The 13,100-nt window shown below is 45.0% G+C and overlaps 1 protein-coding gene across 1 annotated transcript in view; it reads right to left on the reverse strand.

The window, feature by feature from the left end:
• Positions 1-13,100, reverse strand: part of PTPRT (protein tyrosine phosphatase receptor type T) — a 753,869-nt gene that overhangs the window by 19,594 nt on the left and 721,175 nt on the right. Inside the window, exon 24 of the mRNA XM_035006339.1 lies at positions 12,300-12,431. Within this exon, the coding sequence (XP_034862230.1) occupies positions 12,300-12,431 (132 nt within the window). The remainder of the gene's footprint in view (positions 1-12,299; positions 12,432-13,100) is intronic.

Consider the following 13,100-nt stretch of genomic DNA (forward strand, 5'->3'; position numbering starts at 1 on the left):
TGTGCGTGCTTTGTGGATTGGCCCCAGTCTCAGCAGTGGAGACACATTCCCTCTGGCAAAGGACCAGTGCCACCTTGTTAAAAAAGTGCTCGCCCTGCCCACTACTTTCAAGAATAAGAGATGTAGCTGACTTTCATAACACAGAGAAACAGACATAAAGAGGCAGACAAAATTAGGAAACAGAGGAGTATGTCCCAAATGAAAAAGCAGGACAAAACCACAGGAAGAGACCTAAGTGAAACAGAGATAGGTAGTATGCCTGATAGAGAATTTGAAGTAATGGTCATAAAGATACTCACTGGACTTGAGAAAAAAGTGGAGGACATCCGTGAGGCCCTTAACAATGAGATAAAAAAAGAACAAATCAGAGGTGAAGAACACAATAAATGAAACTAAAAATATACTAGATGGAATAAATACAGGCTAGAGGAACCAGAAGAATGAATTAGTGACCTGGAAGACAGTCATGGAAAGTAATCAAGCTGAGCAGGTGGGAGAAAAAATTATACAAAATAAAAATAGGGAACTCAGCCACTCCATCAAACTTAATAACAGGGACAACAGAAGAAGAGAGAAAAGGGTGCAGAAAATTTATTGGAAGAAATACTAGCTAAAAACTTCCTTCATCTGGGGAAGGAGACAGATACCCAGACCCAGGAGACACAGAGATCCCCCAACAAAATCAACCCAAGGAGGACCACACCAAGACACCTAGTAATTAAAACAACAAAAAGTAGTGATGATAAAGCAGCAAGACAAAAGAAGTAACTTACAAGGGAAGACCCATAAAGCTAGAAGATTTTTCAACAGAACTTAGCATGCCAGAAGAGAGTGGCATAATATATTCAAAGTGCTGAATAGAAAAATCTGCCACCCAGAATACTCTATCCAGCAAGGCTATCATTCAGACAGAAAGAGAAATAGTTTCCCAGACAAACCAAAGCTAAAGGAGTTCATGACCACTAAATCAGCCCTAAAGAAATGTTAAAGGGGACTCATTGAGTGGAAAGGAGAGACCATAAGTAAGAGTAAGAAAATTAGGAAGCACAAAAGCAGTAAAAATAAGTATATCTGTAAAAATCCGTCAAATGACTCACAAAATGAAAGGATGTAAAGTATGACACCATAACCTACAATGTGGGGAGGAGAGGGGTAAAGAATGTGTTCAAACTTAAACAACCATCACCTTAATATAGACTGTTATATGTAGAAGATGTCATATATAAACCTAATGATAACCACAAATCAAAAATCAAAAAGCAGTAATAGATATGCAAAAAATAAAGAGAAGGGAATCCAAATATATCATGAAGAAAGAAACAGAGAAAATCTATAAAACCAACCAGAAAACAAATACAAAATGGCAATACATACATATATATCAATAATCACTGACTATACATGGATTAATGCTCCAATCAAAAGACAAAGCGTGGTGGAATGGATAAAGAAAGAAGACCCATCTGTATGCTGCCTATAAGAGACTCATTTTAGTCCTCAAGACACCTACAGATTGAAAGTGAGGGGATGGAGAAACATCTATCATGCAAATGGGTGTGAAAAGAAAGCCAGGGTAGCCATCCTTATATCAGACAAAATAGACTTTAAAACAAATAAAAAGAGACAAGAGCACTATATAATAATAAAGGGGACAATCCAACAAGAAGATATATATATGCACCCAACATGCGACCACCCAAATAACATAACACAATAACAAACATAAAGGAACTAATTGATAATAATACAGTAATACTAGGGACTTTAACACCCCACTTGTATCAATGGACAGATCATCCAAACAGAAAATGAACAAGCAAAGAGGGGGTTTGAATGACACACTAGACCAGATGTATCTAACAGATATATTCAGAACATTTTATTCTAAAACAGAATATACATTCTTTTCAAGTGCACACAGAACATCCTCCAGAATAGATCACAAATTAGCCCACAAAACAAGCCTCAACAAATTTAAAAAGATCAAAGTCATACCATGCATCTTTTCTGACCACAATGCTATGAAACTAGAAATCAACCGTAAGTTAAAATCTGGAAAGACCACAAAAACATAAATCTGGAAAGACCACAAAAACATGGAAGTTACATAACATGCTACTAAACAATCAATGGTTTAACCAAGAAATCAAAGAACAAATAAAAAAGTACACGGAAACAAAAATGAAAACATAACAGCCCAAAACCCTTGGGATGCCACAAAAGCTATTCTAAGAGGGAAGTTCATGAAAATACATACCTACCTCAAGAAGCAAGAAAAATCTCAAAGAAATAACCCAACCTTACAACCTAAAGGAGCTAGAAAAAGAAGAAAAAATAAAACCCCAAACTAGCAGAAGGAAGGAAATCATAAAAGGATTGGAGTGGAAATACATGATACAGAAACTAAAAAAATGAAACCAGAAGCCGGTTCTTTGAAAAGATCAACAAAATTGATAAACATCTAGCCAGACTCATCAAAAGAAAAAAAAAAGACTCAAACAAAATTAGAAGCAAAAGAGGAGAAATAACAACACCACAGAAATACAAAGGACTGTAAGAGACTATGATGAAAAATTATATGCCAACAGATTGAACAATGTAGAAGAAATGGATAAATTCCTAGAAACATGTAAACTACCAAAACTGAAACAGGAACAAACAGAAAATTTGAACAGACCAATTACCAGCCAGCAAATTGAACCAGTAATCAAAAAACTCCCAACAAACAAAAGCCCAGGACCAGATGCTCTCACAGTGAATTGTACCAAACATTTCGAGAAGAGTTAAGACCTATTCTCAAACTATTCCAAAAAGTAGAAAAGGATGGAAAACTTCCAAATTCATTCTATAAGGCCGGCATTACCCTGATACCAAAAGCAAATGAAGACACCACAAAAAAAGAGAACTACAGGCCAATATCCCTGATTAACACAGATGCAAAAATCCTCAACAAAATCCTAGCAAATTGAATTTAACAATACACTAAAAAAATCATTCACAAAAATCAGGTGGGATTTATTCCCAGGATGCAAGGGTGGTTTAATATTTGCAAATCAATGAATGTGATACATCATATTAATAAGAGAAAGGATAAGAACCATATGATTATTTAAATAGATGCAGAAAAAAACATTTGATAAAGTACAATATCCATTCATGATAAAAATCCTCAACAAAGTAGATTTAGAGGGAACAAATCTCAACATAATAAAGGCCTTATATGAAAAACTCACAGCTAACATCATTTTAAATGGGGAAAACCTGAGAGCTTTTCCACTAAGTTCAGGAACACGAGAAGGAGGTCTACTCTGACCACTTTTTTTTTTTCCCACTCTCACTACTTTTATTCAGCAGTGTACTAGAAGTCCTAGCTACAGCAAGCTATCCAAATTGGTAAGGCAGAAGTAAAAATTTCATTATTTGCAGGTGACATGATACTATATATAAGAAAAGCCAAAAGACTTCACCATAAAAACTATTAGAACTAATGATATACTACTATACATTGGCTAATTGAATTAAAAAAAAACTATTAGAACTGATAAATGAATTCAGTAAAGTCACAGGATACAAAATCAATGACAGAAATCTGTTACATTTCTATACGCCAATAATGAAGCAGCAGAAAGCAAATTAAGAAAACAATCCCATTTACAATAGCACCCAAAATAATAAGATACCTAAGAATGAACCTAACCAAAGAGGTGAAAGACATGTCCTCTGAAAACTATAAAATACTCATGAAAGAAATTGAAGATGACACAAAGAAATGGAAAGATATTCTGTGCTCATGGACTGGAAGAACCAATATTGTTAAAATGTCTATAGTACCCAAAGCAATGAACACATTTAATGCAATCCCTATCAAAATACCAATAGCAGTTTTCAGAGAACTAGAATAATCCTAAAATTTTATGGAACCCACAAAGGATCCTGAATAGCCAAAGTAATCTTGAAAAAGCAGAGCAAAGCTGGAGGCATCACAACTCCAGACTTCAGGTTACATTAAACAACTGTAGTAATCAAAACAGTATGGTACTGGTACAAAAACAGACATGTAGATCAATGAAACAGAACAGAAAATCCAGAAGTAAGCCCACAATTATATGGTCATTTAATCTTTAACAAAGGGAAGAATATCCAACGGCAAAAAGGCAGTCTCTTCAGAAATGCTATCAGGAAAACTCGACAGCAACATGCAAAAGAACGGAACTGGACCACTTTCTTACACCATAGACAAAAACTAACTTCTAATTTGATCAAAGACCCGAATGTGAGACCTGAAACCATAAAAATCCTAGAAGAGAACACAAGAAGTAATTTCTCTGACATCAACCATAACAATATCTTTCTAGATATGTCTCCTGAGGTAAGGGAAACAAAAGCAAAAATAAACTATTGGGACTACATCAAAATAAAGAGCTTCTGCACAGCAAGGGAAACAACCAACAGTCAAAACCAAAAGTCAATCTGTTGAATGGGAGAAGATAGTTGCAAATGACCTATCTGATAAAAGGTTGGTATCCAAAATATATAAAGACTTTATACAACTCAACACCAAAAACAATCCAATTAAAAGTGGGCAGAAGACATAACAGACATTTCTCCAAAGAAGACATTCAGAGGGCTAACAGACACATAAAAAGATGCTCAACATCACTTATCATCAGGGAAATGAAATAAAAGGCACAATGAGATATCACCTCACATCTGTCAAAATGGCTAAAACCAAAAACATAAGAAATAACAGATGTTGGCCGGGATGCGGAGAAAGGGGAACCCTCCTACACTGTTGGTGGGAATGCAAGCTGGTGCAGCCACTCTGGAGAACAGTATGGAGGTTCCTCAAAATGTTAAAAATAGAACTACCCTATGATTCAGTAATTGCACTATTGGGTATTTACCCAAAGAATAAAAAAAATAATTCAAAGGGATACATGCACCTGATGTTTATTAAGCATTAATTATAATAGCCAGATTATGGAAGCTGCCTACATCTCCATCCATAGATGCATGGATAAAGTAGTAGTATATATATGGAATATTATTCACACATAAAAAGAATGAAATCCTTCCATTTGCAACAACATGGATGGATCTAGAGAGTATAATGCTAAGCAAAGTAAGTCAGAGAAAGACAAATATCATATGATTTCATTCATATGTGGAAGTTAAGGCACAGAACAAAGGAGCAGTGGAGTAAAAAAGAGACAAACCAAAAAAACAGACCCTTAACTATACAGAACAAAGTGATGGTTACCAGAGGGGAGGTGGGTGAGGGTTGGGTGAAAAAGGTGAAGGGGATCGGGAGTGCACATACTTGATGAGCACCGAGTAACCTATGGCCTTGCTGAACTGCTATATTATAAATACCAAACTAATACAGTAGTGCATGTTCACTATTTGTAACACTGTATGTTAAAAAAGAGTGCAACTGTACAGCTTAAGAAAGGCACAACTTTTGCGTAGAAGGTGGCATCACTAGGAGAGGCATGGGAGGAGAGGTAGAGGCAGGAAGTGGTTTGGGCAACATAGTGGGGAGGCGGGAGATGTGCTGCCACATGCCAAGGGTGAGGAGGCAAGGTGGGGGGGTTAAGAATGAGGATATGCAATGTTCAACCTTTGGTCATGGGCATTACTGGCATTCCAATCCCACCTTGCCTCCAGTAAGGCCCAAGCAGGAACTGGGAAGTATACATGCAAACAGGACTCCCTTGCAATTCCCAGAAATCTGTGGGGTAGACAATGGACTTGGCCACAGGATGGGGAAGAGGAAACAGAGCCCATCTCAATGAAATCTTCAAGGACAGAGTGAACTTAGCTGACCTCTGGGTTTCATGAATTTAATAGATGATCACACTGAGACTTGGTACAAGTTATGAAACTGGCTTAAGGTAGCAAGTAGGTGGCAGGGCTAGAACTTGAAGTCAGGTCTCACAGGCCCAGACTTCTGATTCTACTGTTACTCCCACTGGAACAGAAACACAGCCCCTTGCAAAGTCAGACTTGAGGCTCTCAGAGACATAGACTTGGGTGTTCTGTGGGTTTTCCCAGCATGTTAGGCTGTTTTCACAAGCCGAGATAAAAATGGGGATATCGATGCTTGCTATTTCTCTTGCAGGCACAATGACAACAAAAGACATCCCTGAAACATCACCCCTGCTTTTGTCCTGGGAGGATGACAGACTTGCTTGCCTCTCTCACTTCTAGAAGTTCCATGGGAATGCACTGTTCTTGGTCTCATCCTCCCTCACCTTTCTACCTGGCCTAGCATGACCTGAACGCTCAGACTTTCCACGGTGGGAGCCTCAGAACTGGGTGACTCAGTTTTTATAGAGCGCTTGTTTGCTTTAAACCAAAGAACATTCCTTCCTGCTCCATATACCCAGGTACCAGTCAGGGACTATCAGGCATGAGGGCCCTGGAAATCCTATTGTTTAAATGGTGACCAAAATCTTCACAATCCCTAGCAGAGGGCCTTGGGCCCAAGTCAGTGATGGGTTATGGGACTTTGGATAAATCCTTTTTCCTGCCTGGACCTCAGCTTCCTGATGTGCAAAATGAGGGGAAATGGACTCCAGGCAGATCAGTGATTTCCAAAGTGGGGTCCATAAAGTTGGCAGGAGAAGCCAATGAGATACTGCCAACATCTTTGAAAGCCTAAGGGAATCACATTGTTGTCGTGGAGTGGAGGACACCGAATCTCTGGCTTTGGGCTGGAATTAGACCTTCTCATGTTAGCTCTGTCTGCCAATCAGAAATTCACTGGGGTAGTTATGTTTGTGGAAAAATATACAAGTAAAACTAACAAATGATTGATTAGTAAATACAGTTCAGAAAATAAAAGCTTCTAAAATAGGTCTATGGAGAAAGGACCTAGGAAATATCAAAGGTGCTTGGAGAACATATAGATGATAAAATCTCTAAGATAATAAGCAAAATGATGTGTCCTCCCAAGAATGAGTGACAAGTGAAACACTGAGAAACTCAGGGATGCTGCAAGCAAAGCCAGTGTAATCAATGCGTAGGATATTCAAGGAATCCTAAAGACCTAGCACTTACTGTGTGGAGACAGCCAAAGTGACACTGGGTCTCATTGACCCCAAACCTGATTCCAGGCTGGTGGGGTGATGTGTGGTGGCCATCTGCTGGATTCTTCCAGAGCTGCCCACAGAGCTCAGGAGCAATGTGACATGCTGCCTGGACACTGGCTCTTCCATCCCTTCTGCTTCCTGGTGAGCTTCTTCCTGCCACTTGGGGGTCTTGGTTGAGATGGTTCCATCCTGACTGATGCCAAAGGGAGTCTGGCAGGTAGATATGACTTCACTACAATGTCTGCACCTTGGGGACTGTGGGTTTTTTGTGCCTCTTTTGTCCTGTGCTATGTCTGGTCTGTGCCTTGTGCATGGAAGGTTCTCAACTGATGCACGTTGATGACTGAAGGATTGAATGCAACCCAGAAAGCAGGTACCTTGACTTTAAAAGACCTCCTTCTGGGTCCACAAGAGTCCTGTGTTTGGTGAGGTGGACATCTGCCTTCTCCTTGGCTTTCCCCATCTTGCTCTCTCATGGTTCCTGAAGGACTCTGATTCAGACATGGATTTCTCCAGCTTGAACCACTTTCTAGTCCAACACTGCTGACTCAGGATGTTCCCAGGATTTCAGCCTCACACCTTGCACTGACACTGATGCCCTGTACCTCTGGGTCTGAATTCCTGTTTTCAGTTTTATTGCCTGTATTAGTTTCCTATGGCTGATGCAACAAATCACCACAAATGTGGTGGCTTAATGTAACACAAATTTATTATCTGGAGGTCAGAAATCTGAAATGAGTATTAAAGGCTTAAAATCAAAGTGTCAGCCAAGGTGTCTGTGTTCCTTTCTGGAGTCTGCAGGGGACAATCCATTCTTCATCTTCTCCAGTTTGAGAGGTGGCCAGCATTCCTTGGCCTGTGGCCATATCTCTCCACTTTCTGCTTCCATCACCCCGTGGTCTGCTTCCAACACCACTGACTCTGGTCTTTCTGCATCCCTCTTACTAGGACCCTAATATTGGGCCCACCTGGATAACCCAGGACAATGTACACATCTCAGCGTCCTTAAATTTACCACATCTGCAAAGTCCCTTCTACTCTGTAAGACAACACATTCGCCGGTTTAGAGACAAGGATGTGGACATCTTTGGGAGGGAGGGGACGTGATTCTGCCTACTGCACAGCCCCACCCCAAGGCTGGCACAGAGGATCTCCTGAGGTGTCTAAACAATATGGTGGGTGTGGCATGACCATGAAGAAGGCTCCTTTTCCACGTCCGTTCCCCATGGACTCTGGGCTATCCATAGTGCCCCCGAGGATGGAAGGGATCTTGCGTCGGTGCTATTGGGTGTGACTGGAAAGGTTCTTTCTGAGGTGCCCACTGGAAACCACAGTGCCATTTACTGGATGTTGTGGTTCTAGGATATTGCCCCACTAATCTGATCACAGGCCTTAGAGTCCTAAAGAGCTAAAAAAAAAAATCTCTAAGGTTGAATACCTGTAGTGGCCTTCAGAGTCTTCATCTTCAGCCCCCGCTGCTTGGAATTATCTTTGAACAGAAGCCACTGTGGAGAGTGGGAGAGTATCTGTGGCCGGGAATGGCCGACTGAATGATGCAGTATAGGATTCCGAGCAGTGCAGGAAAATAAGGCACTTGCCAAAATAAGGCAAGAAAATAAGAGATGCGGGGAGGTCTCCATATCTCCGCCACCTTACTTTGCGGCAACTTACAGGTAGTCCTGCCACAACCCTCAACCCGAGCCCGGATAGGTTTGGTCCCCAGTCAGACCACAGGATGTGGTCCCCCGCTGATGCTCAGGCCCTAGGGCAGACCCATCCGTGCAGACCCGAGGCTGTCCTGGCTGGCATGGGCACGCTGGCGGGCAAATGCTGATACCGCTTCAAAGAACCGCCCTTCCAGGTGCTGAGGGCGGCTTTCCTGACGCTCACGCGGTGTCACTGTTTATTTTCACAAGGCACCCAGCTGTTGTGGTGATGATATTTATATCAATAAGTGCTCTATTCATCTGCCGATTTTAGGGGACGCTTGCCAGCAGCATATGGTAGCCAACCCCACAGCTCTTCTGAGTCTGATGTTTTTGCATCTGGGGAAATCAATTCTCAAAGGCTGTACCAACATCTGGGGCTGAGAAATCTCTGTTTATCCAAGACCCACCCTGGAAGGGGGAGCTAGAGCCAAGGACCTTGACCCTGGCTTATCTCCATGTCCCAAAGTGAGGTTCTTGGAGACTCCTCCTCCGTGCCTGAGCTCTGGTTTTGCAAAAAGGGATTCTGGAAGAGGTGAACGGCAAACAGGCTTTCACAGACTCTACTTCACTCAGGGGCTCGTGGAGCAGAGTTCACGGTTTTACTTTTTTAGGCAAAGTAATAGGACAGCTGTGCCTTCTGAGTCTGGAACTCCACAGGGGTCTTTGTTTTATGGGAATCCATTTAATTTCATGGTTATCTCGGATTCCAGTCATCTACCATTTGAGCCCCAAATCTTGGAGTCACCTTTTTTCTCTCACACTCCCTACTCAGTCTGTCAGGTTTTTGGTCGGGATATATGCGGAATCCACTCCATTGCCAACCCCAGGTTCAAGCAGCCATCACTTGTCACCTGGGATGACTGCAGAAGCCTCCTCCTCTCCATCCTCTCTGCTCCCTCCCTTAGCAAACACCCTCTCCCCCTTCCTGCACCAACAGTCTATTCTCAACGCAGTAGCCAGAGGGATGCTTTTTTTTAAAAAAAAAAGTCAAAGTATGTCACTCCTCTCCTCAAAAACTTGTCAGTGGCTCCCTTCTCTCAGAGTAAAACCTCAAGTTCTTCCTATGACCCCCAAGACCCTCCATGACCTGGCCCTGCCATGTCTCTGGGTCACCTGCTGCTGTTGTTCCCACTTCCACTCTGTTCCTGTCACAGTGGCCTCTGTGCTGTTCCTGAAACGTGCCAGGCATGAACCCACCATAAAGTGTTGGTGTGGTTTGTCCTTTCTCCCTGTGATGCTCTTCCTGGAGACGGTCACACGGCTCGTTCTCTCCCTTCCTTCAAAAATACGCTTCTACGTGACCTCCTCAATAGGACCTACCTTGATCCCTCTATCACAATTGTATTCCGGGCCCCAAACCCGCCTTCCAATCTTCCTTACCCTGCCCTTGTAGTTTTTTTCCATATACTCATCACCTTCTAACATATAATTAAGTACATTATAGGGTGTTCGTTATTCACTGTCTCCTCCACTTTAAAACAGAAGTTGCAGCAGAGATGGGAGTCTGCTGTTTTGCTTGCTCTTATTCATAACTCGTTCCAAACACCTAGAATAGCTCCTGGTAGGTAACAGATACTCCACAAATACGGCTGAAGAACAAGTGTATCTCTCCCGCACATCTCTCCCTCGAGCGTCCCACTGGGCACTCCAGCTCCCCCCGCCCCCCCCCCGCCTCCTCCCGCATCCTCCCAGACGCCTGACTGCCCAGACCTGGGCCCCTGCCACCATCCGCAACTTTTCCTTCTCATTCACCTCCTGCATCCAACTGCTCCCCCAAACCGTGGACTTGGATCTGGAAGCCCAGCTCCCACATCCCAGCCCCACCGTCCAGCCTGCCAGCCACCTCCTCAGTTCAGACCCCCACCTCTCTTTTCTGTGCATTTGCAACATCCTCCTCCGCTGTCTCCTGGCTGGCAGGTTTCCCTGCAGCTTCTCCTCACCGGTCCCCAGACGCGGCTTTCTAATGGGATCTCAGCCACACCTTGGCTTACACGCTACCATCTCTCTCCTCTTTGGACTGCAAGTGCTGTCTCACAGTGCTCCTAGGAAGCCTGGGGGTTCACAAAGCCACCCAGAGTCCTGACTCTCCAAGAGGCATTGGGTGGGGGCAGAAGACCAGTCTGGAGGGAGCTTAACACCCACCCCAGGTGGCTTCACCCCGAGCAGCTCTTGATTAGACCTGTTCCCTATATGCCGCCTGCATGAGAGCTTTATTCGAAGAAAGGGTTCTGCTGCTTACAAAGTAAGCATCTGACACCTACCATGCTGCAGGTCAAGGCCCAAACTCTGTAGCCCACATGGGCAGCCCCGTGCAAGCAGCACTCGGCTGCATTTTCCAGCCTCACCCCCTCCTCTGCTCCCGAGAGACCCCAGCCCTGGCCCCACCGCAACCCCAGCTCTTCTGCAAACAAGCCACACACATTCACACCACCTTGCCTTTGCCCTCCTGTTCCCTCTGCTCAGAGGGCCTTTTCCCAGCTCCCTCAGCCCCACACCCCCAAACCTCTGCTGCCTTCTTCAAGGCCAAAGTCACCTTCTTTTTGAAGTCTTCCCTCACCCTCTGGGCAGAATTAATTGCTCCCTGTTCGCGGCCAGCACAGCACTTCGCGGCTGACCTCTATCACAGCATTGCCACACGACGTTGGGACAATTTGCTCATCTGTCTCTGTAGCAGGACTGTGAGCTCCTGCAGGGCTGAGACCACAGCTCAGATCCATTTTATTTTATTCCCACACAAGGCCAGCACACACACAGGAGTGCACTGAGGTACCCTGAGTTTCTTTCAAGACACCACTTTTCAAACACTCGAAAGGACATTCCCACTTTTCCACCCAGGAATGGCTGTCCTGCCATGGGGGGCACGGGCACCAGCAGCTTTCCCATGACACGTGTCCTGAGTACTGGGATGTGCTGCAGGCACATGATGCTTGGAGCTGTCAGACCCTGGGGGGCTAAGGCATGAAGCCTGCCTGGACACAAGGGTCATCTGTGATGATGCCAGGATCCTCGGGGTGGCTGGTGGGCAAAGGGCCCACGGTTCAAGCTCCAGCTCTGTTGGTGCGGGCTGCATCTCCGAGGGGGTAGGCTGGGTGGGGGTGTGGCCAGGCCTCAGGCTCTTCTGCAGGGCTGGAGATGCTCAGAGCTGGGGAGGCTCTCTGAGCCCCTGGGCTCAGTGTGCTCAGTGGGATTTGGAGCAAGACCCTCATCAGTGCCTGGCGGATGAAGCAACAGAATCTGGCCCCAGACTGGGGAGGAGGGCTGGGCAAAGCCCACAAGCAGGGAGAGTCATTGCTGGAAGTGAGAGGGTGCGGGGTCGGGGGTGGCGGGTCTGGCAAGAGACCCCCCAGCCTCTGCTGGCAGCCAGCCAGTGCCCATGCGCAGGCAGCTCGGTTAGGTGGAGGAAGCACTATGCTGACCCTCACGCTCCCCCTCCAACTCTCGGGCATGGCCGCCCGAATGCACCCGGGCACCTGGGTGGAGGCCGGGCCCCTCCTACCTGGGCAGTGTCCATCTCATTCAGCATCACCACGGAGGAGCAGTTGTAGTCGAACACCAGCCTCCAGAAGTCCGCCACGGTGTTGGGTAGAGGATGCTGCGTGACCACGAAGGCAGCAGGCTGCTTGTGGCTCTGACAAAGGAATGACACAGGCTTCGTGAAGGACACACCCAGCAGTGATGTTCTGACGGGGAGGAGGCTTGTCTGGCCGCCAGGGGCCCCCGAGCCTGCTGAACAGATTGCACAAGACACCTACCTGTTCTGTCATCTGTGGGTGCCCCCAGTGGCTGAGGGGGCCTTCTCATAACGAACTCATTCTCCTCTAAACTAAGACATTTCATTAGCAAAGTGTCACTTGGCTGGGGATTATCCACATAAATTATTTATGTTGTGGAGCTCAGCAAATAATCATTATTAGAATATGAAATGAAAGATTCTGGATGCAGATTTGCTGCTCTGCTGCCCGAAGCACCTCCTGGGACATTGGGGATATCTGTGTTCCTGTGCCCACAGTGCTGGAGGAGGGGTTGGCTCAGGCCCAAGGCAGAGAGCCTCCTGAAGGGGCTTCTGTTGCAGGAGCCTCACTCGCGCTCCAAGGCCAGAACGAGGGCGGAGGTGGCCTGTCAGAAGGCGGACACGGTGTGCTGTGAGGCAATGGGCAGTGGAAGGTGCTCAGGTTTTAGTGTCAGGCAGCCCTGGGGTTCAAATCCAGCTCTCTGACTTGTAGGTTATCAGTCATCCACCCGCCTATCCATCCATCCATCCATCCATCCATCCATCCATCCATCCATCCATCCATCC

Source organism: Mirounga leonina, unplaced genomic scaffold, assembly GCF_011800145.1.
Source record: "Mirounga leonina isolate KUSES-001 unplaced genomic scaffold, KU_Mleo_1.0 Mir_150, whole genome shotgun sequence".
Lineage (NCBI taxonomy): Eukaryota > Metazoa > Chordata > Mammalia > Carnivora > Phocidae > Mirounga > Mirounga leonina.